Here is a 25,219-nt window from a genome sequence, read left to right on the forward strand (position 1 = left end):
TCCCTTGGCATCAGAGACACCGCTATCTCCTGGTTCTCGTCCTATCTATCCCAACGCTCCTTCAGCGTTTCCTACAACGGTGCCACCTCCTCCTCACTCCCCCTCTCTGTTGGGGTCCCCCAGGGCTCTGTCCTTGGACCCCTTCTCTTCTCCATCTACACCTCCTCCCTTGGCAAACTCATACACTCCCACGGCTTCAATTACCACCTCTATGCCGATGATACTCAAATCTACCTATCCACCCCTCACCTCACCCCCACATTCTCCGCCCGCATCACTCACCTCCTAAACGACATCTCTGACTGGATGTCGCTCCATTTCCTCAAACTCAACCTCTCCAAAACCGAGCTTCTCATCTTCCCCCCAGCCCGCGCCACCCCCCCCCATCCTTTCCATCACTACCAACAACACCACCATCAATCCCGCCCAGCAAGCCAAAGTCCTTGGCGTCATTCTGGACTCAAACCTTTCCTTTCAACCTCATATCAAATCTCTCACAAACACATGCAGACTCCACCTCCGCAATATCGCCAAGATACGCTCCTTCCTTACCCCAGACACCACTAAACTACTAGTACACTCCCTGATTATCTCACGCCTGGACTACTGCAACTCCCTCCTCACCGGCCTACCCCAGTGCAGGCTCTCCCCGCTTCAGACCATCCTGAACTCAGCGGCCAGACTCATCCACCTCACCAGCCGCTCCACCTCTGCCACCCCCCTCTGCCTCTCCCTCCATTGGCTCCCCATTGCCCAACGCATTAAATTTAAATTGCTCACCCTGACCTATAAGGCCATTCACAACACTGCCCCTAACTACCTCACCGACCTGATTCCCAGGTACCACCCTACCCGTACCCTTCGCTCTTCACAGGACCTCCTTCTATCTTGCTCCCTGGTCTCCTCCTCCCACGCACGACTGCAAGACTTCTCCAGGTCCTCCCCCATCCTCTGGAACTCACTACCCCAATCCATCAGACTGTCACCTTCCCTCCTCACCTTCAGGCGCTCCCTGAAAACCCACCTCTTCAGGGAAGCCTACCCCACCCTCACCTAACAGCCGCTGCCCTTCCCTCCTCCTACCACTCCATCCCCCACAGCCGTTTCCTCCTGTGCCTCTACCCCCTCCCTCCTAGATTGTACGCTCGAAAGAGTAGGGCCCTCTAACCCCTCGTGTGCTGTTTGATGTTACTGTTCTGTTTCATGTATTGTCCCCCCTCTATTGTACAGCGCTGAGCAAACCCTTTGGCGCTATATAAACTCGATAAATAAATAAATAAATAAATCTTAGTTTCACAGAAGCTGGCCGTAAGATCGGCTTCTGTCAGACAAGGAGCTGCACACATGAGCCGAAAGTCGACGGACTTCTACTGTATCGGCTGATTTCGGACGATATTTGGTCTGTGTGTACCCAGCATTAGACAGTTGTTATTGGAATAAGTGTTCCCATTGGAAGATTTGACCTCTATTCTTGTGTGGTGGCAACTCAAAATTTTGGATTTACCCTCACTTTCATTCCCTGTGACATAGAGAGATTCACTCTAACTGTCCTGATGAGTAAATGAGAACAAAGACAAAATAAAACCTGACAGTGGTTCAACTAATCCTTCTCCACTCTATTCAAAACTATAAAAAAAAGTTTTGCTTTCAGCTATACTTTGAATTTTCTAGGTGCATTTTCTAATAATGTTTGACCTACGTTCTTTAAACAGCAAAATAAAGTAGAGAAATGCATACATAACAATCTTTTTTTTTTTTCTTTAAGGTAATGCCTTTACACCCAAATCATAATTAAAAAAATACACTTATTACTAATTAAATGTGATGAAAATTACATAGAAATTTACCTGGAGGATAATAAGATACGAGGCAGCTGTGTCAAGGTCCTGGGCCATTAGGCACTCCTCAAACAAGTCCTTAGGGTTACCAACAGCAGCAAAAAGATAATTCCAAAGGGCATACTCTGTCTTGCGTGCACAGTGAACAACAGTCTGCAGAAAGAGGGGAAATTCGGTGATGAACTTGGCCACGGTTGGAAGAAGTGGGTCGGGAATAGGCTCCCGTGAGGTAGCTTCTTCTTCCAACACTTCGTGGAGCATGAGTTCTAGCACATGAGGGAAGTAAGGTAAAGAGGCACATGAATGGGCTAGGAGTAAAGCCTGCTCCCCTAAGTTCCTGACTAAGAGCTGTCGTAGGATATGGTGGAGGTAGATTTGAGAGGTCCTCTCTACAATACAATAAGGGAACTGAACCTCCAAATGCTCAGCAGGAGAGCCAAGGTTGTTCAAACAGTCATAAGCAACAGTCTCATTGATGGCCCCAAGTACCAGGGCATCCTCAAACAAAACAGCTAGAGGGTAGATGTTGATGTGGAAAGGCAGCATTATTCGTTTGGACAGGAAGGAATGTGGTTTGCGATTGTCTCTAGGAAACAAAGGAAGCCAAACTTTCATGCCTGAGCCACCACAGCTGAGCCAGAGTGCTTCAAGAAGATGGCGCTTTTGCTTGTTCACTCTACAGGTACTCCATACATTTTCCACAGACTGAGCTAGGACCACCGGAGCACAAAATGGCAGCTGAAAAGAACACACAGGGACAATCAATACATACAATAATCTGATGTAGCTTAAACTTTATTAAGTATTTCATAATCAGACACTTATAGATTGCTTTCCAAATGGGATGTGCATGTTTGCTAAAATACTTATGCTAAATATTTAGACTATGGAAGTAAGCACAAAGTGACCCATTGCTGCAATTTTTACCCTCAAGGGAGTGTAGCGCTTAGGGTCACAACACTGTTATCTTGCTTACACTATCATTTTATTTAGAAAGGGCAAGTCTTCATTAGGTTAAACAGCAGTCTGTGGAAAGCTGCCACACTATTGTTAAAGGCCAAGTTTACATGTTCTACCCCTATTTAGGGTATAACGTAACATCCCCAGCCCCCTCTCCAAGCTTTGTTTCCTTCATTTTCACCTAGTGATTCAGCCAGAAGCACACTTTCTGCCTAGGTTTCTCTGCTCTGGATGAAGGAACAGAGACACCTTTGGACAGCCAAATTGATTGATTGATTGATTGATTGATTTGACTTCAAAATAAGAACTCTAGCTAACATGTTTTAAGCAGTTATAGAAAAAATATTTTTCCTTCTGGGATAAATGTTTTACAAAAATTTAAAAAAGCTGATCATTTTAAGCATCCCTGTCAATGTTAAAATAGCTTTTCTCAATACTCTAACTGCCAATTTTGCTAAATAGCTGGGTCTCTTACAGGAAGTTGAAAAATAACAGATTTACTGGTCAGGTCACCAGGTAAAGATAAAGGCAAAAGGCCTTAAAAAGAAAAACAAAAGCAATCACCACATCTAATGACAGCCATACATCCTTTGGATGCAATCAAACCGAATCGATTAGTCGAGGCCAGAATATTAATCGTTTTGCATCAAAAAGGCCGGTAACAGAAGCGTGGTTGGCCTCCGAAATGCATTCTGCTTGGCTACAGCATCCTGGACATCTGAGAGCTCCTTTAACAGACTGAGTCTCACGTGACATCTCCCCGTGGCTTACCTGGATTCCTGCTTCAGCTTCACAGCACTTTCTCCAGTGGTTCTAATGGGAACTGAACTTTGGACTGGGGGCTCCCCAATGAGCTTCTTCTATGCCTGTCACCAGCAATGACTGTGATTGCAATACTGTCTCATTCTAACCCTTTTATTGAATAAACATTGCTACACTATTGGCAGCTTGGTGCCCCTCTCTCCCCCTCTTCTGTCTTGCAGTGCAGGAAATTTCATGTGATATAGACAGGAATCGCCCCATATTCCTGTTCAGATCACATGCGATTCTTTGCAGTGCAAATTGTACCACAAAGTATTGGTAATTGGTATTGGCATTGGCGTGTACTTGAGCACAAGTATCAGTACTCCTAAAAAAAAAAAAAAAAAAGACAGGTAGTGGTGAATCCCTTATACCATAGTTTGTAGATGCTGTAACTTTCACACAAACCAACATACACTTATACATTTTGGTCTAAATGAAGAAAAGAGGATTTTTTTTATTGTATATGTTATAACAGAAAGTAGAAAATATTGTGTTTTTTTTTTTTTTAATTTTCAGCCTCTTTTTACACTGAAAAAAATTAAAAATCCACCAAATGAAAGCTCTATTTGTATGGAAAAAAAAAGGATAAAAACTGCATTTGCATGACTGCACAATTGCCCTTTAAAAGCAGTGCAGTGATAAATAGCAAAAAATGCTCTAGTCACGAAAGGGGTAAAGCCTTCCAGAGCTCAAGTGGTCAAAGAAAAGGTTTCTAACAGATATCCATCTGTACTGAGATTGTAAAGAAAAACCACATAAAATAAAGTATTTAGGCCATTTTCCAGAGTCAGAGTTGCACCGATTTGAACAGTTCCATTGCCGGCAATGGGGTGCATGCGATTTGGAACAGTCAAATCACATGACAAGTCACACCAGTGTAAACCAGGGCTTAATCAGATTTGTAAAATGACACTATTTTAAATAGAACTGTTCTTTACACCCCCCACATCATTTGCGGTGTTTTGTTGTTTTTCTTCCTTTTTATTTAGTTCCCAGTCCCTTCAATTTCCCTTCCCCTTCTCCCCATCCCACCCTTCCCATGTTTTAGTCATGTTCAGTTATGACCACGTAAAGGCATAATAGGTAATGGACCATGACAAGGTCATGTGAAGAAACTTCCAAAGGAAATACGGAGGTGATATGATAACCGGGTTTTTTCCATGAAGTTATATAGCATGGATGATAAGAAGTCTGTATTCTTGTAAGTTTATGATTTTGGGTCATATTCAATGATTCTAGACATGTTATGACTATAAAACTGTAAAGATTACATTAAAAAAAAAAAAAACTTTTCTACTGAGCCTGCGGGTTAAGCTAAGCCAGCTGCACAAATATATATGCTGCGAGTTACAAACCTCCTGTAGGGGGTGCTAAATATACATATATTTCATTTTATGTAAGACATGGTACTGCCTTTTACTTACCAGCTTTCTCTGTTGGGATGCAGCATCTTTTTCCCGAATCTGAGGACCTGAGCGATCTCTTTGCAACATTATTAGCTGACCAGCTAGGTTCAGCATTATGCTTTCTGCGTCACAAGCCTAAGATAAAATAAAACAAGATCATTTTATACCTAGCTTTAATGATACAAAAGTAAACAAAACAGTGACAAATAAAAGTATTCATCACAGTAAACAAAAAACCAACAACCCCCTCACCCAACATACTGCAAGGGTTGAATGCTTGATAAATCATTATGTAGCAACATATATTTATTGCCTTAATGGTCAGTAGATTTTTAGGTTTGTGTTATGGCCCTGTGACTGAGGTCTGAATGACAGGAGGGGTTAGGTCTGCTTTAAGATAAAGCATTACATATATAGCAGGATTTTTGCACTTGCTAAAATCTGTTTCTTGGAGTTCATTAACCTCCCTAGTGGTATGATTATGTCAATATTTCTGTGCTCAAAGTGGTATTTTTTTTGCATGGAAATATGTAGTTTTTTTTATTGTAGGCCTGTAATTTTTAGGAATAACTCACTGAAATCTGTCCGAACAAGAGTCTAGTAAACATCCCGGGTGTGATAAAATTTGAAACACGAAATCATAAATTATAATATAATAAATAATCATAAAAAATATAATAATTATACATTTAATTCAATAATATAATCAAACCAAAAACACTGACATTTGAAATATAGCGCCAAGTTCGCACATCACTGAGCAAAGTCGCAAAATCCTTTTCAGTGTCTGATGACGAATTTCTCCACGAATCATCACTCAATTCTGCAAGTGGTTCTGATTTACTATCTCTGTTCTCTAGCCGGTCTAAAACCGCTTTTAACCTAAAGGGACGCTTTTTGGACAACATAGACTTTTCTCAGTATCCAGGCAGAAAGAACAGTAAAAATGCAGGCAGAGCACAGGACAAAGCACTAGGGACAAAATGTATGTGAAATGCTTTGAAACAGTAATGTTTTACTATGTGATTTTAGAGTATTTGGTGAATAGCACTTTTAAAATTTTTTAATTTCCCGCCGGTTTCGTCCCCCGTACGTCCCGACGCTCGCAGGGACCGAAACACGGAGGACAAATGCCGGCATCGGCAGGAGGACATGGCCAGAGACACTGCAGGTGGGACATTGCGGGAGCGCAGGACAAGGTAAGTGAAACAGGGATCCCAGAGCAGCGCTGCAGGGTAATCCCGAGTGTAGCTCGGGGTTACCGCTTCTGGTACTGAAACTTTACCCCGAACTACACTCAGGAATACCTCCAAGGAGGTTAAGGAACACAGGATGAGAAATAATTCAGTGAATTGGGTTATGCTGCCGCCTATAGGTGGAAATTGCCAAACAAAAATGTCATTAGCCAGTCAGGTATAATTTTTTCTCCTCCCATCATGCTTCAGTATTTTTAAAAATAATTATTAGATTAGATCCCAAACACCGAGGGGCTGGATCTATGTCTGTTAACGAACTCCAAGAAAAAGATTTTACAGTAAGTACAAAAATCCTGTTTTCTCTAGCATTCATTAAGGAACACAGAATCAGAAGTAATTTAGAGACAATTGGGACATCTGAAAGCAGTCCAACTTGGCAGAGGGCAATAGCAAAAAGACACTAACATGCCCATAAAAACAACAGTGTAAAAACGAGAGTCAGCCTGCAGCTCACAGAGCTACCTAGGTACCCGGTCATACTGGTGTGATTTCAGGTGCGATCTGGAAATCATTGAAATCGCACCTGAAATCGTATCTAATGAATGTGAATGTCAGTGTCTTAACATTTGCGATTTGCTGTAGCGCAATTCTGAAGTAGTTCTTGCATTACTTTTCCTGCAGTTTTGTTGTGATTTCACACACAGAATATAATGGAAATCGCACTGCAAATTGCAAGAAATCATTGAAAATCTTCACAAGTAGCAATGAATTCTTCAGAAATCGCGCTGAAATTGCACACAAATCACACGATTTTAAATTGCAGTGGTGTGACCGGTGACTAAAGGTTCTTATGCCCAAAGCTGGCATCAGCTGAGGCCTGAACATACACTTGGTAAAACTTGAAAAAAATATGAACAGAAGACCAGGTAGCAGCTTTTGCACATCGGAGATGTAAATCAAATGCCTGCTGCTGAGAGGCCCAAGAGCACTTACAGACCTAGAAGAGTGCGCAGGAAAAGGTGGTCTTTAAATTTGAATGAGAAGGGTGGGTTCCTGAGCCACCAGACAAGATGGCATGGCGTTTCATTCCTGGAGCATCGGCTAGGCCAAAGGTTACCTCTTATTCCACTCAACTTTTGCAACTCTCATGCAAAAGTGGAGAGAATTGCACTGGTCCTGGACTGTATTAGAATACAGTATCAGAGAGCCTGGATTTTGTCTTGTAAAAGAAAACTGAACTAAGAAATACTAGAATGAGATCCAGAAATTCCAAGTGATTAGTTGGTTCCAGTGCAGATTTCTGTAGGTTCAGGATTCAACCAAAACTATGTAGGGTCTATAAAATCTTTATCACATTGTTGGACAGAGTCTGTGCTGACTGTTCCTGGAACAGTCTTTCGTCCAGGTATCCTACAACAGGAATGCTCTGGGGGCATCGTAAAGCTAGTACTAGAAACAGTACCTTGGTGAACACTCAGGTGTGGAAGCCAGACCAAATGAAGAGATACAAACTGGTACTGTTGTGCGCACACAGCATTGGTGAACTGGCCATTGGGGAAATGCAAGTAGGTACTCTTCATGTTCATAAAGATTAAAAAGTCTCTCCGGTGGGAGGAAACAATGAAATACTTGGTGGATTCCATGAAAAATATATGGAAGCAAATGAGGATATTTAAGGCTGTATTTGATTCACTATGTGGAGATTGCCCCCTTTTGGTTTGGGAACTGTGAACAGGTTTGAGAAAAAGTCTTAACTTTTTCGCCACTGAAACAATGAACATGGTTCCTGACTCAAGAGATCTTGAAGAGCAGCATTAAGGTCTAGAGCATGCAGACATAGGCAGAATGGACAACATGAAGCAGGGTAGAGGCAGAGAGTGAAGAAAGTAGGCTAACCGGGTGCCTGCAAAGGCTAATAGATGTCCCCCCACCGTGAAATGTTTATGCTGAAGAGAATATGTCCACATGTTTGCAGTTGAACTGGGATTGAGACTTTCCAGCTTCAGGCCTACGCTTTTTCTTCTGGGGTAGATAACTACACGTACTGTACCTGCAAGTGAAATCTTTGATGAGGGTGTCCAAGGCAGCCCTGAAGAGATGTTTAAAATTGAAAGATAATGCACTGCTAATGCTTTTTACATGCCTCTTCCACAGAATAACAGTTCAACCCCAGAGTTCACCACATATAGTGTAGGGCTGCCAGCATGAGCTCTAAGTACTCTACAAACAGGGAATCCGTTAGAATGGAAGATGGATCCCTTTTAATGCAATTAGTGTATTCCCCTAATGTTTGACAAATTAGCTTCACAGCCAAGGTAGACTGCAATAAGGGCCTGACAGAGAAAACAAGTCTTCGAAAGAATCTTCTAATGTTTATCTATATGATCCTTAAACACTGGCACATCCTCTACAGTAATAGTCAATGCTTTAGTAGAATGGGACACTGCCGATCTATGGTGGAAATGGGCCACTTCCTAACACAGTACTCCTCAAATGGATACTGGGCTGCAAGTCTTAAGGCCTCTAAGAAATCCCAGTCAGGCCACAGCACTAGTAGAAGCTGTTTTTGCAAAGTGTGTTTTTGAGCACTTTGCCAGCATTTTGTCATGCAACAAAATGCTCATTTCTTTTGTGCGTTTGGGGTGCCATTAATAATAAGGACACCCAAAAGTGCGTTGTGTTTTGTTGTGATATTAACATGCTCCAGAATCATGGGATTCTGCATCCAAATCTTCCTATAGGCAGCAATATAACCCACATCTCTAAATTTTGTGTCCCTCATTGAATGGGAAAGAAATAAAAGTTACATAGGATGAATGAATTGATTTAGTATTTGTAAACGTTCTCCTGAATCTGGGAACATCAGCGATTAAAAAAAGATGTACTAAATGACAGACAAAACACAGTTCAACGAATATAAATAAGTTATTGCACAAACTATTATGATCAACAACAACTTATAGGGAAAATGGATAAATTATAAAAAGACACAACCCAATATCTTACTTATGGCACCATACCTGTTGAGGCATTTTTAATGAAATACCAGTTTCTGTCCTCACCGAAGTTAAGGTAACTGACACTACAAGAGACGGGTGAGGTATGTACCGAGACATGGACACCTCCTGCAAGACTTGTAAACACACTGAAGGATTTGGCCTGAAGAAGATTAGATGAACAAATATGTAATATGTATGAGGGCATCACATATAAATAGTCACAGGAAAGCCAAACTGTTTCATAAAATGTATTCACAGGAAATTACAAGTAAAGTAAATAATATAGACATTACTATTATTAAACTTGATATGTACTGTATTAGAAATGTGTACCAAGCACCCTGTACATGCATGACATATACCATACAACAGCACTCTGTAATGAACACTGACTCGTGATAACCCTTTACCAGGCTGAGAACAATGGTCTTCTCTCATATTATGAACAAGAGCAACAACTCCAATGGGAGCAACAAAGATCATACAATTCTTCAGAAATATTTTAATGAATATCATGTCTTACTATAAAAATCCCATTTACTAACAAGATGCCACCAGGCAAAGAAGGGGATGAAGAAAAAGCTGGATCAATAGAATGGTTTCTAGAAAGCAAAACATTTGCTTGACATGTAAAAAGTAATTTGCTCTGAAAGTAATGTCTAAAAGAATGTCTAAAAACAGCAGATGCCGTTCCTTTAACAAAAATAAATAACACAAACTATTTTATAGCTTCACAATGAAAAGGGTTAGCCCGCCAAAAAACTGGTATGCCTGATTTTAGTAAATACTGTATGTGGAAAAGGTTTGTATTGTATGTCACTAACAGAAAATGATGGGAAATGCAAAATATCACAGCTGTCACCAAAACATAAATAGAGGTGAAATCTTTCATTATTTTGGTGACAAATGTCTAAGCTAGGATTTCCCCTTTTTGGGAGATTTTCTTTCACTTCTTGTTGTACCTACAGACAGAAAGTGAAGGGTAATTTCTTTACTGGGAAACACACACACACAAAAAAAAAAACCTGACCGGCATGTTAAACATTCACTACATTATTCACAACTTTAGCTAAACTTTTAACCAGTTTATTGTATCTATCAGGTACTCTGAGATTTCTCTGCTTGAGTTCCTCTGTCTGTACACCTGCTGAGGCCTCTATAAATGGGGACTATAAATGGTGGAGACAAGCAGAGCTGGGAACTAGGGCAAAGAGATACTGCAGATTCTGGGGCATCTAAGACCTTTTATGTCTGTGTCTGCTGTTGTAGGCCACAAGTTCACACCTATTGAAATAATTTTTAGGATGACAAATGTCCAACAGTAACCACCTTTGTCAGGTTACAGCTAACCACAGATACCATTACTAAATCACGAAAAAAAGACTTCAGTTCAAAGGGCATTTCTTGTCACAGAACATGAATATGGGTTCTCATGACAGTTCATTGATGCTACTGCTGGAATCTACAGATTGCTACTCTTATGTGGTACATAATGGCCATCACAGATGAGTAATAATCCTTGCAAAAATGTTGCTGAACAAGGAGGTATGCCAAATAGAAACTGGAGAACAAGGAACATGTAAGACCCCTCTGTTTAGTATCAACAAGCTGTAGAAGGCACAGAGGACAATCTTGCAACTGATGAAAAGAAGCTGGAACACGCAAACCAGCGTGGAATCCAGATCCAAACATGTATTTGTTATAGTTACTGATAAGTTAAAGGCTAAGTTCACCTTTTTTTCCCTAAAATCCAGCTCCACTATGTACCAATATTCCATTAATGTGCCACGGTTGCATAAAAAAAAATAAAAGCTTTCTTTGATTTTGAGAACAAGGCCTTACCTTAGCACCTGGCTGCATTTCTTAGAAAGCTTCATCACTTGCGGGTATGTAGGTTTAGGACAGAGAAGCCAGTAAGAAACAGGATGGAATTTACCAGCTGATCTCACATCACACACATCCTGCACTGACCCATACCCTTTACCCATCAACTATTTTTGCACAGCACCCCAGGCATCTCTCCACACGTGAATTTGCCTGGCTTCCCCAGTGTCCTTACGGATCAACTCAAGCCACACGCTAAACCTCCTGGGGCCGCATGCAGCCCACGGGACAAGTAAATAGGATGCCCTATACGTGATGAGTGAAAACGCTCCAAAACACCCAAAACAAACGCAAGTGGGAATGTGAGTTTTTGCTACATGGAGATGTGAACGAGGCCTCACAACTAAGTGTCTCCGTCCACTCCCTCCTATGTACTTGTATAAAGATGGCCATATACTATGAAATCTGCTTACACAATCTCTGTACAATTTCCTTTAGATTTACCAAAACTATGAGATAGGAGGACAGACCTGAACAATCTATTCAAGTTGTATCAAATCAGACAGGCCCTTGTACTACATAGCTGATGGGAAGGAGATTGTATAGAAAGTGGGTGGAAGGTAGTATTGTAATGAGGGAGATGTGGTTCAGAGAGCATCACCCTCTTCTGTGATGCAACAAGGAAGTCAAGGCTTCTGGGAGATGGCCTACAGAAAGTGAATGCTGAGAGAAAATCTACAGGAAGTGCTGGAATCTGAAAATCATATAAAAAATTCAAACAAACTGACAAGATTTTAAACCTCCTGTGGATAAGGTAAGTGAAAGAAAAGCACACTGGGATGACCAGGCCAGAAATGGCACTGGAAAATGCTTATATTTATTATGAAAAGTGAAATTCTGCCCAAAAAAGGTGAACTTATGCTTTAAGCACAACATAAATTAAAACATTAAACACATCATTCACTGGAAAAGAGACACTTCAGTTACAGTGCTTGAAATGTATTTCTATTAAAATCTTGAGCCTAATGATATAACCTCGTTTCCTGGCATTTTTTTTTTATTTTGCAATGTAATAATAATCCCATATTAGTTAAGTATGAATTTTTGGGTGCATTTTGCATTTCAAATTTGTGCAAGAGTAACTATTAAAATTATTAAAAAAACATTTTTTAGTAAATAATGAAAAAAAAGGTTTGAAAAAACAAATTGTAATTGGATTTCTTTGTAAATATTTATAAATATTTGGGTATTATGCTTTACTATTATGATTAGATCATCAAAAGAGAGAGGTGAGAATTAAAGACTTTCTTAAGATTCTCAATGTTTACATATAGGAGTTCTAAAATGCCCAGGTAATAATTCTGATGAGCAAATATACCGTAACTGCTTTTGCTTTGAGCTCTGTTTTAAGTCTTCGTTCACATTTAGCTTATGCAAATACAGAAGCCACCAGGAAAGTATAAACAAGATTTATGCCCCCCCAGATCACTTTTTTCTTTCATTTGGATTTTCCTACTTTAAACCTTTCGCTGCCAGGCACTGTGCCCCACATTTAAACCCCGGTGGCCAGGCCATTTTTGCAATTTTTCCTTTGCTTTTTTATTTTTCCGTTACAGCTTTCAGAGTCTGTAAAAGACCCCCCAAACTATAAATTTTCTGAAAGCATAGGACCAGTAGTATAAAAGAAAGGTGCTACTGATTTTTTTAGGCCCTGTGATATTTGTGCAAATGTTTTTTGTTAAAAATACACTAAAATTAATATTAGTGGATACATACATGCCAACAATTTAAAAAATCCTGCTAAATTCCTACTAAATATAAAAGTTAAAACTGTATTGAGTTAATACATATTTGTACATTATAACTTGCACCTTTTTGTGAAAAGGTGAAAACTGAAGTTGTGCAAAACAGTAAATAAAAACAATTTACAAAAAAAAAAATCTGAGGTTATTATTTTTCCACTTAGCGCTTTCAGAATTTGTAAAAGCCAACCATATATTTTATGAAAGCACATGATCTACAGAACAGAATAAATGTGCTTCTGATTTTTAAGGCACCAAGATATTTGTGCAAATGTTTATCACATCGTCATTTTCACTAAAAAATACACTAAAATCATTACTACTTGATACATACAAGGCAAAATTTACGCAATTCCTGCTATATTCCTACTAAATATAAAAGCTAAAAATTTAATTTAACCTGGAGGTCCCCATTTTTCACAGCTTTGAGAATTTGTAAAAGACCCCCCCCCCCCCGACCCATATATTTTCTGAAAGCACATGACCTGTAAAAATCTGAAGGTTATTTTTCACTTACAGCTTTCAGTGCCCTCTGAAAGCATAGGACCAGTAAAATTAAAAACAAAATGGTGTTACTGATTAGTTGTGCAAATGTTTATCAATACCAGTACTTTAAAAAAAAAAAAAGTATACTAAATTTCTTTCAAGGGCTAAAGCTAAAACTGTATTTAGTAAAAAAAAATAAAAATTATTTGTAAATTTTAAGTTGTAATTTTTGCAAAGAGAAAAAAATGCAAATCTGTAAATAAGCGAATGCCCAATCGCAGTGCCATGTGTGTACTGCATTGCTATGTGTTGTGATAAAATGATGCAGGCATGCTTTTATTGCAACGTAGTGCAATACAATGTGCAGCAATACAATGCAACACAACAGCAGTGTACCAACACACGTAAAGTGTATTACTGCTATGTTTTTAGTGCACATGTGTATGTGTGTAATATGTTTAAAAGTCGCTATGGCTGAAAACATAAAACCACACATCTGAGCAGTTACATGCAGATAGGGATAGATGTGTATATGTATATGTGTGCAGGGATGTATGAGTAGATGTACATTTGTGTTCAGATTGTGTGGTTACATGCGTACAGCTGCAGTATCTGTCAGCCTGTCAATGATTTGTACAGGCTGCTGCTCTTTGCAAACACCTTTGACTCCCGGCACAGAAATACACAGGGTGAATGAGGTCCTGGGGCTCATTCACATGGATGCTGTGGCCCATACAGTGTGAATTAGTGGTTTGCTCATGCAGCTGAAACTGTCTGGAGTATGCGTGCAGCCTATGCGACTTCATGGGGATGTAGCAGTCCTAATTTGACAGGCGTGTGGGAGCATGTCCATGGACGCAGACAATGTACATTTGGGGCCACCGACCAGCACATGCACACCTGTCAAATTAGGGCCTGCAGCTGTGTCTATGTATCTGCTTTGTCTCCAAAGAGTAACATAGGCTGCCTGCATGCAGCTCCAGCCGCATAAAAAAAACACTCTTTCATAAAGCCACAGCACCCGTGTGAATAAGCCCTTAATTTTTTTTTCCATTAAACATTTTTTTACAGTTTATTCATTCTTCATTTGGGAAAGGAATATTTAACGGAAGTGACCATGAGCCTATAGCAGAAGTGGGAATGCAGCTGATGTAAGGCATACTGACCAGACCAGCTGTAAGCAGTTCTGGGCTGTCATATGCCTTACGTCGAAAGGGTAAAATAAATTGTTCCCAGAGAACTACTTACCAATTCCTTGAACCATCTATCCTAATTCATATTTCATTATCCATGCTGACCATATTGAGTAAAAAACCATTAAGCCTGGTTAGTAAAATACTGTATATTATATAAGCCTTCATATATCCAATGAATTTAGTTAAGAAGTTGCTCATCATATATTACATAAGTTTGCTGGTTGGCTTATGCAGGCTTAGGACTTCTTTAGTAAGAGCCACTAATGGATTGAGATGAAGTCATATTTATACACAAGGATATACAGTAAGCTGCAGGAGTTAAAAGTCTACAAACATTTACAAAAAGTTAACCAAAGTCTATGGCTAGGTTTGGAATGTGTGGCTGTACAGATTTGTTTTGTGGTTTATTTTAAAAAGCTTGTAGTGCAGATTGGATTTTACATAGTATGATAAAGCATGTCTGGATGGAAATTTCCACTAAGCCAAGTGTAAGAGAAAACTGATGCCAATCAACACTCACCCATCAGATCTTCTTTCAATACTGTAGAGGCAGATAGAGCAGTCTGCTCGAAACAGGATCATCATATCTCTGAACACACTGAGGAGAAGAGTCTCCAGCTGCACCTTAGTCACGTGTGCAAAAGCATTGTCCAAGTTAGATGTGCGAAGGTAAGCCCGGAGCTTAAAAAATAAGTCCAAAATGGACAAGTGTCAAAATAGAACTTAAAATATTCTATAGCACAATAAAACTGCACAGACTTACAATATCAGGACCCTCATTTACTGTGAAAAGCGGTATGCTGCCAAATACATTTCATAAACTCAAGCCATATATAAGAAATGTAAACAAAATGTATTGTTTTGTAACAACATCTCACCTCTTCTTGATGATCATTTATATTGTAACATGCTAGAACTATGAAATCATTCCACCAAGCCAGACCTCCTGTCACTGTCATGTTCTGTTCCTAAAAAAGAATACATAAAATAAGAGACAAATAGTTTTAAAGTATAACTAAAGGCAAATCTTTTTTTTTTTTTTTTTGCTAGAGTGATGAGGGATTAGAACCCCTGTCATGGGAGAGGGAGAGTAAGAAAGGGAGAATGAGAAAGGGAGGAAAGGATAAAGGAAGAATGTGGGGGTAAGAAAGGGAGGACGGGATGGAAGGTAGGAAGGGAAGCGAAAGGGAGGATGGGATGGAAGGTAGGAAGGGAAGCGAAAGGGAGGATGGGATGGAAGGTAGGAAGGGAAGCGAAAGGGAGGATGGGATGGAAGGTAGGAAGGGAAGCGAAAGGGAAGATGGGATGCATGATGGATGGAAGAAAGGAAGAGACTTGCCTGTGTAATATTGCCGAACAGCTTCCATTTTTTGGTGACCAATGAATAATGTGCAAATCCAAATTTTCCAACAACAGCAACATTTTGCCCATTCTTGTCTATGGCAGAATACTGTAAAAAAAAAATGGAAGCTTACTTAGATGTGAACTCCAGACTCAGAGAAAACGGATAGCTTGTTAGCATACATGGAATGGATCATTTTATTTGCTTAATGTGGACCTGAACTTAGAAAGTGAAGATTTGATATCTTCTAAGGGATGTGATATTTGAAGTAGGATATACTGATATAACATGAAGCTTCATGTTTTTGTTGGAAAAGAAGCTGTACCCGAGGCCATGAAGTGCATGCATCTCCCTGCTTCTGCTTTATTCGTTCTGTGGATTTGTGCTTTCTGAACGTTTTCTGCTGCCGCTTGATTATTCCTCCATCAGATCCTTAATCACCAGCGACACAGGGAAGCAAAGCCCTGCCTCTATGAAGACAACAGTTTCCGCAGGGAGACATGGTGCAGAACGAGATATAGTAGGGAAAAAAAAAAATCAACTGCAAGGGGACCACAGGTTATACTGGTCCTTTGCCTGACTTGCCATCAATTACAAAAAAAAAAAAAACACGTCAAGGTCAATCACCACCTATATAAAACACCCTGTTTAACAACCCCTACATCTACTTACACATGGCATTGGCAAAACACGAGTTAGGAGTTGAAATTTGTAAACAGCTATATAGTCAACAAGTGGTAAGAGGCTACAGTATGTACACTTCTCCATTCCTGTAACACATAGTCTGTACTGATACCACTTTTCTTTCCTGTTTCTTCTATTTGGTACCCTTGTGTTCTACTTTTAAACTGCATTTTAATAAACTGTTAAAAAAAATTTCATTTCCGAATACCATTTTGTAATCAATGCCTTCAATTCTTAAGATTTCTCCAAAAAGGAATACATTTTTTAAACCAAACAAAAAAAAAACCAAACAACACAGATTTGAGCTGCAAATCACAGTCATTACGCCTGCATCCAGATTAATTTGTGCATGCTTTCCTGTAACTAAATATCTGTGTGTGCATTTTCTATGACTTACCCATATCATTGAAATAAAATTTTAATTTGCTGTAGACCTATATGAGCTCCCCTATTATTCCACCTTCCTACATGATCATACTGGCTCAGCAGATTTAAATAAATTGAACTACAGTAGTAAGGCCACTACATAGAAGGAAAATTAACTGACCAAGGAACAAAATCAGCAATAGAAACTTCTGGGTTTGCTTTGCAAATGTAATGTGTGTTAAAATGAAGGTGCACTTTATTGGTTAATCTTTTATAAATAAAATGTACATAGCACTTCAATACTTCCACTGGAATGATGCTGTGGCAAAGGGTTTCATAAAAATTTAAACAGAACTGTCTGTTTTGCCTTTGGCAAACAAAGCCTTGTTTCATGCCCTATAAACAAAGATATGGATGTGACTGGTAGTTAGAAGTATCAGAATGTTTATTCTTCATAACAGTTTCAAACATAAAACGAAAAGAGTCGGTTCACACTAAGAATTGCGATTCACATGCAGTTCTGTGCAGTGCAATTTCAGCCCATTCATTGAGCTTAAATCGCACTGCAAAGCGCCAAAAGTATTGTATGCACTACTTTTGGAAATGCACTGCAACCAGATAGCATGTTCATTTTGCCACCTGTGATTGGGGTGTCATTAACATTGCACTGAAACCCACTGCAGATCGCAAGGGCAGTGCGCTTTGAAATGCGTGGGAAATGCGTACAGACCTCGGGTCTCCCGCATCTCGTTCTAGTGTGAAAAGGCCCTTAAGCTGCTTATAAAATAGTTTACTCACCCTGATTGGCCAGTTACTTTCAAGGTAAGTGCTATGTACCTAAAGAGAAAAACAAAGTAAATATTAAAAAAAAAAAAAGATCATGTAGATTTTCTTACTATTAAATGTAAAAATCAATTTATCAAGATTAAAAGAATAATTGGGCATACTTGAACTTGATAAAAAGAAATCAAAGGATGTATGGCGGTACTTCCAGTACATTTTTTCTGTAAGCAATAAAACTTTTACTGCACAATACCCCGCATGTACTGCATCTGTCAGCCAAACTGGAAGCCAGCAAAATGCAAGATTGATACCTCGCCAATGGCAGTGTGATATTTTCCTCTCTGCTTTCACCTTCAGATATTTCTATGCTTCCCCTCAGTTTTGCCCACTTCTATTGTTAGCGGTTTTCTTCTAGCATTTTATTAACCCTCTCATCTCCCAATAAGAGTATAACAGTTAACAAATCTAAACCTTTACCCCTTGCCATTTATGACAACTGGACTTATTAGTACTGTAGTACTATATACGCTAGATCAAGGAAAAAAGTAAAGAAGGTTAAGGGGCATCTATAGCCAATATACACTCTACAAAAAAAACAACTGTAGGATAAAATAAAAAAAAAAGATATTATACTTTCCTTTTTCTGGCTTCCATGGTTCAGGGAGTCAGGTAAGTCTGTTATCCAGCTCCCTCCCCCCTACAGTTTTTTTTATGTTTCTTCTGCATTTCAGAAAAGGGCACAGCATTTTAGATCAGCATATCTTGGCACATGTCAGCATGTCACAAATCTATTTTGTGTTTTTTAAAAATATCTTTACTGAATAACAAACTGCCAATCTTGAGCTATCTTAAACTTACCCCGTCAGAACTGAAAGAATTACCTGTAAAAAAGAAGCTTTATGCCTACCTTTTGAAGCAATGTTGCAATGAGATGCTGCTCCTTGCCCCGCTGCAACTATTTGACAATTAGGGTGGGCTGAATACCTACAATACCCCACGGCACAATGAAGTTCCTCAGGAACAAATGCATGTGATGGTGAACAGGTATTTACACACGTGAAGAGAGCCTTTTTTTCTACAGGTACAGGTCACTTTAACATCACATACGAGAGTTCAGGATAGGCAGGATTTTTTTTTAACCACTAGCCTACAGGGCACTTATACCCCTTTCCTGCCCAGTCCAATTTCCAGCTTTCAGCGCTGTTGCACTTTGAATGATAATTGCGCGGTCATGCAACACTGTACCCATATGAAATTTTTATCATTTTTTTGTGACAGATAGAGCTTTATTTTGGGTTTTTTATTTTTTCTTAAACAAACCAAAAACCACTGTAAATTGTGAAAAAAAAACGTTTTTTCTTACTTTTGTTATAAAATTTTGTAAATAAGTGATTTTTCTCCTTCACTGATGTGCGCTAATGAGGCTGCAGTGATGGGCACTGATAGGCTGCACTGATGGACACTGATGAGGAAGCACTGGTAGGTGGCACTGATGGGCATTGACAGGCATCACTGATAGGTGGCACTGATAGGTGGCACTGAGTAGCACTGATAGGCAGCACTGATGCACACGGATAGGCGGCACTGACTGGTAGCACTGACTGCCACTGATGGGTGACATTGAAAGGCAGCTCAGATGGGCACTGATATGTGGCACTGATATGTGGCACTGATGGACACTGACAGGTGGCGCTGCTGGGGCTACATTTCCCTGTTTACATGTGATCAGCTGTGATTGGACACAGCTGATCACATGACCAAGCTGACATCTTCAGCTCTTTCCGTGGATCGGTGATCCAACATGCTCCAGGAGCCACGCATGCGCAGTTAGAATGGGAAGACATCATATGACGTCCTCCCAGAATGAGAGAACCACCTTGTGTCCGTCATATTACTATATACTATATATTGATACCTCACCATATGGCGGGTGGGAGGCAGTTAAAGATGCTGGTAAAAATTATTTAGGAGGGGCAGACACAATTCACTGGAATCATAGCAGGCACGATTGTCTGCTTAGTAATGCAGCACTGTTTTTGCCTTATCAGCTTGAAAACACCAGGCTTGCTGTCACCTATTAAGGAGGTTGTATGCATGTATGTATGTATGTGTTTGTATAAACAAATATATATATATACACATACACACACACACACACACACACACACACACAATGTGCATGAGGGCTTAGGCTGTATAATTAATGGAGCTAAACTTTTGCTTCAAAAATCATGTTTAATTCTTATTATTTTATTTTCCATTGCAATGTTTTACAAAAACATCTGGTAATTACAAAGTATCACCCTGACTTTAATAGTCTCACATTTGTTTACTTATTCATAGTGGAAAGGTTTCCCTGCAGACTGTGACCAGAGAAAAGCCTGGGACCATTTATAATTTATTTCATGCTGCAGTCATTTGAGACTTAAGGCTGATATTTACAGTGCATCCAGAAAGTATTCACAGCGCTTAACTTTTGCCACATTTTGTTATGTTACAGCCTTATTCCAAAATGGATTATATTCATTTTTTTCCTCAACATTCTACAAACAATACCCCATAATGACAATGTGAAAGAAGTTTGTTTTGAAATCTTTGCAATTTATTCAAAATAAAAACAAAAAAAACAAAAAAACACATGTACATAAATATTCACAGCCTTTGCCATGACAGTCAAAATTAAGCTCTGGTGCATCCTGTTCCCATTGATCATCCTTGAGATGTTTCCGCAACTTGATTGGAGTCCACCTGTGGGAAATTCAGTTGATTGGACATGATTAGGAAAGGCATAAACCTGTCTATATAAGGTCCCACAGTTAACAGTGCATATCAGAGCACAAACCAAGCCATGGAATTGTCCGCAGACCTCCGAGACAGGATTGTATCAAGACACAAAACTAGGGAAGGGTACAGAAAAATTTCTGCAGCATTGAAGGTCCCAATGAACACAGTGGCTTCCATCATCCATAAATGGATGAAGTTTGTAACCACCAGGAATCTTCCTAGAGCGGGTCGCCCAGCCAAAATCAGCGATCGAGGGAGAAGGTCCTCAGTCAGGGGGTACCCGATGGTCACTCTGAAAGAGCTTCAGCGTTTCTCTGTGGAGAGAGGAGAACCTTCCAGAAGAACAACCATCTCTGCAGCACTCCACGAATCAGGCCTGTATGGTAGAGTGGCCAGACGGAAGCCCTTCCTCAGTAAAAGGAAAATGGCAGCCTGGAGTTTTCGAAAAGACACCTCAGACCATGAGAAACAAAACTCTGTGGTCTGATGAAACAAAGATTGAACTCTTTGGCCTGAATGCCAAGCGTCAGGTCTGGAGGAAACCAGGCACCTCTCGCCACCTGGCCAATACCATCCCTACAGTGAAGCATGATGGTGGCAGCATCATGCTGTGGGGATGTTTTTCAGCAGCAGGAACTGGGAGACTAGTCAGGATCGAAGGAAAGATGAATGCAATGATGTACAGAGACATCCTTGATGAAAACCTGTTCCAGAGCGTTCTGGACCTAAGACTGGAGCGACGGTTCATCTTTCAACAGGACAACGACCCTAAACACACAGCCCAAATAACAAAGGAGTGGCTACGGGTGAATGTCCTGGAGTGGCCAGAGCCCAGACTTGAACCCGATTGAACATCTCGGGATAGATCTGAAAATGTCTGTGCACCAACGCTCCCCATCCAACCTGATGGAGCTTGAGAGGTACTGCAAAGAAGAATGGGAAAAACTGCCCAAAAATAGGTGTGCCAAGCTTGTAGCATCATACTCAAAACGACCCGAGGCTGTAATTGGTGCTAAAGGTGCTTCAACAAAGTATTGAGCAAAGGATGTGAATACTTATGTGCATGTTTTTTTTGTTTTTTTTTTTCTTTTTAATAAATTGCAAAGATTTCAAAACGAACTTCTTTCACATTGTCATTATGGGGTATTGTTTGTAGAATGTTGAGAAAAAAATGTATTTAATCTATTTTAGAATAAGGCTATAACATAACAAAATGTGGCAAAAGTTAAGCGCTGTGAATACTTTCTAGATGCACTGTATATAACATGTTAGGCTATGAAGAACCACGTTTTATACTGGTAAGGCAGTACATTGTCAAATACTGTTAATTTTCCATATCCAAAGTAACTTACCAACAGCTTCCATATTTAGGCATCTTGTAATATAAAAATCAAATCCGGCACATTTAATGTTTACTAGTACAAATATGGTCTAAAGTCACAATGTACCATTTGTCTTAGATAATCCCTATACTATGCAATGAAAAAAATGAAGGCCAGAAGAGCCCGGGCCTCAGTCTAACATATTCCTGGCATACAGCTCTGGTACAGATGACATCATTGACTGCAATTATATATCAGACTTTTCACTAGCATTTACCATTTTAATGTATATGTTAGTCTTTCTGTGCGTAAGGCGGCTAGTAGTATGCTGTGTTTAACAATGGGATCTAAGGCAAACCATTGCACATTCCTTTGACATAAAGAAATCCAAGACAAGCTACAGCATGCAATCATTTGGGCTCTAAAATATGAAATAGCACGCAATGTAGATAATCTTACAAATCAGTTTGTTAAAGGTAATCGGTTTGTATGAAGGTAAAATTGTTTTCCTAGCTTTAGAATGTAAAAGATCATCAGATACTCTTCTATGATGACACACACACACGATATAAAAAAAAAAAGTCTACACACCGCTGTTAAAATGTCAGACAAAGATAAATCAATTCAGAACTATTGTCTGCAGAGTCCATAATCATTTGGCCTTCAGATTAGCACAACAACAGTGCGTAGAGAGCTTCATGGAATGGGTATCCATGGCCAGGCAGCTGCATCGAAGCCTTACATCACCAAGTCCAATGCAAAGTTTTGGATGTAGTGGTGTAAAGCACGCTGCCACTGGACTCTAGAGAAGTGGCAGCAGCTCTGGCAATCCAATGGATGTTTCTGGGTTTGGTGGTTGCCAACAGAATGGTACTTGTCTGACTGCATTGTGCCAAGCCTAAAGTTTGGTAGAGTAGGGATTATGGAGTGGCCTTGCTTTTCCTGGGTTGGGCTTGACCCCTTGGTTCCAGTGAAGGTGTCAGCATACCAAGACATTTTGGACAATTTCATGTTCCCAACTTTGTGAGAACAATTTCAGGATGGCCTGCACACCAGTGCACAAAGCAAGGTCTATAAAGACATGAATAAGCGAGTTTGGGGTGGATGAACTTGACTGGCCTTCACAGAGTCCTGTCCTCAACCCAATAGAACACCCTTGGGATGAATTAGAGCGGAGACTGTGAGACAGGCTTTTTCGTCTGACATCAGTGCCTGACCTCACAAATGCGCTTCTGGAAGAATGGTCAAACATTCCCATAGACACACTCCTAAACCTTGTGAATAACCTTCCCAGAACAGCTGAAGCTGTTACAGCTGCAAAGGGTTACAATATTGAATTCTGCAGACTAAGACTGGGATGCCATTACAGTTCAGAGTATAGCATCAAATCAATTAAACTCCTGGGATATTGATCTGGTCAGTTAAGTAGCAGAGGGGTTTGTTAATCAGTTTCAGCTGCTTTGGTGTTATTGAAATTAACAACAGGTGCACTAGATGGGCAACAATGAGATATACCTCAAAACAGGAATGGTTTTACAAGTGGAGGCCACTGACATTTTTTTCCCTACTCATCTAATCTGACTGTTTTTCACTAGTTTTGCATTTGGCATTTGCCATTGAGCACTACAACTGGTAGGTCCGCCACTGGTGCTCTGTGCTTTTTACAGATGAGTAGGTTCATCCTGAGCACATGTGAGAGACATAAAAGGGTCTGGAGAAGACGTGGAGAAATGTTATGCTGCCTGTAACATCGTTCAGCATGACCATTTTGGTGGTGGGTCAGTGATGGTCTGGGGAGTCATATCCATGGGAGGAATGCACAGACCACTACAGGTTAGACAATGGCACACTGACTGCCATTAGGTATCGGGATGAAATCCTTGGATCCACTGTCAGATCCTACACGCTAGCGCAGTGGTTCCTGGGTTCCTCCTGGCATTCACGACAATGCCCAGCCTCATGTGGTGAGAGTACGCAGGCAGTTCCTGGAGGGTAAAGGAATTCATACCATTGAATGGCCCCCATGCTCGCCTGACTAAATCCAATAGAACACCTCTGGGATATCATGTTTCGGTCCATCCAACGCCTCCAGGTTGCACCTCAGACTGTCCAGGAGCTCAGTGATGCCCTGCTCCAGATCTGGGAGGAAATACCCCAGGACACCCTCTGTTGTCTCATTAGGAGCATGCCCTGACATTGCCAGGCATGCATACAAGCACGTGGGGGCCATATAAACTACTGAGTACGATTTTGAGTTGCTGCAATGAAATTTCAGCAAAATGGACTAGCCTGCTGCATCATTTTATCACTTTGATTTTTGGGGCGTCTTTGAATTCAGTCCTCTGTTGGTTGATAATTTTCATTTCCAGCAAACAATTGGGCACCCTTACATTCCTAACACATTACCCAGTCCATATCAGTATAGATATCCAGCATGATATATTTCCCCATTGAGATATGATGTGTTTTCAAAGTGTTCCTTTAATTTTTTTGGAGCAGTGTATATTTAAGAGTCTGTTTATATACAGAATATTTAAATGCCAAGATATTACCTTTGTCACTAATACAGCTCTAGAGCTTGGGACAAGTTGTAACCGATTAATGCTTATAGAGAATTTAGGAATATTATAAAGAAGCACACCTATGAAGGCAACAGGCAACTTAAAACGACGGTTACTTGAACCTTGAAACCACAAAGCCAAACCAATTTTCAGGATGTCCTGTACCATGTACCCTTTAATTTTAATGGGTAATCATGAAAAATAGATGCATCTTTACCTTTGGACATGCCAACTGTTTCTTTTGTGAATACTGAATTGTGCAAGACAATTAGGGGTTTATTTACTAAAGCTGGAAAGTGCAAAATCAGGCTCACTTCTGCATAGAAACCAATCAGCTTTCAGGTTTTATTTCCAAAGCTTAACTGAACAAGCTGCAGTTAGAAGTTGATTGATTTCAATGCAGAACCTTACAGCATTTAACCTGGCAAAACAATTAGATTCCTTCTGGTAGTAAGTAAATCCCCTAAACAAAAAATATCCAAACTGTGACCTAATTCTGTAAACAAAAGGATGGTGTTACACTTTCTTCCCCTGAGAACAAGAACACGATTTTGTGAACATGCTGAGAAGAATGTCTATTCAGCAGATCCATAACACAAGACAATTCCATCAATTTAGAAACAGTACTCACTAGACAAAATGAAAGTCACTGATCATAGTCCTATGAAGAATCAGTCCACTTAAACATATTATAACCATCATAGTTACATATCTGTAAATTAAGCTCTCCCATATATACTTGGTTTGAAGAAAAAAAAAAAAAAAAAAAAAGCTCTGTATCCAGTTTTTCACATTCTAAAAACAAAATTATGTAAAAATTTGAAGAACATGAAAAACAGCCATGCCGATTATCATAATACAGGTTC

The 25,219-nt window shown here is 39.9% G+C and overlaps 1 protein-coding gene across 1 annotated transcript in view; it reads right to left on the minus strand.

Moving 5' to 3' along the window:
* Positions 1-25,219, minus strand: part of RIC1 (RIC1 partner of RAB6A GEF complex) — a 192,492-nt gene that overhangs the window by 34,381 nt on the left and 132,892 nt on the right. Inside the window, exons 13-19 of the mRNA XM_089678138.1 lie at positions 17,702-17,740; positions 15,851-15,961; positions 15,390-15,479; positions 15,032-15,192; positions 9,225-9,363; positions 5,027-5,143; positions 1,848-2,576 (exon numbers count right to left, since the gene is read on the minus strand). Coding sequence (XP_089534264.1) covers positions 1,848-2,576; positions 5,027-5,143; positions 9,225-9,363; positions 15,032-15,192; positions 15,390-15,479; positions 15,851-15,961; positions 17,702-17,740 — 1,386 coding nt within the window. The remainder of the gene's footprint in view (positions 1-1,847; positions 2,577-5,026; positions 5,144-9,224; positions 9,364-15,031; positions 15,193-15,389; positions 15,480-15,850; positions 15,962-17,701; positions 17,741-25,219) is intronic.

Source organism: Staurois parvus, unplaced genomic scaffold (assembly GCF_062004578.1).
Source record: "Staurois parvus isolate SC_StPar_1 unplaced genomic scaffold, SC_StPar_1.0 ptg000198l, whole genome shotgun sequence".
NCBI lineage: Eukaryota > Metazoa > Chordata > Amphibia > Anura > Ranidae > Staurois > Staurois parvus.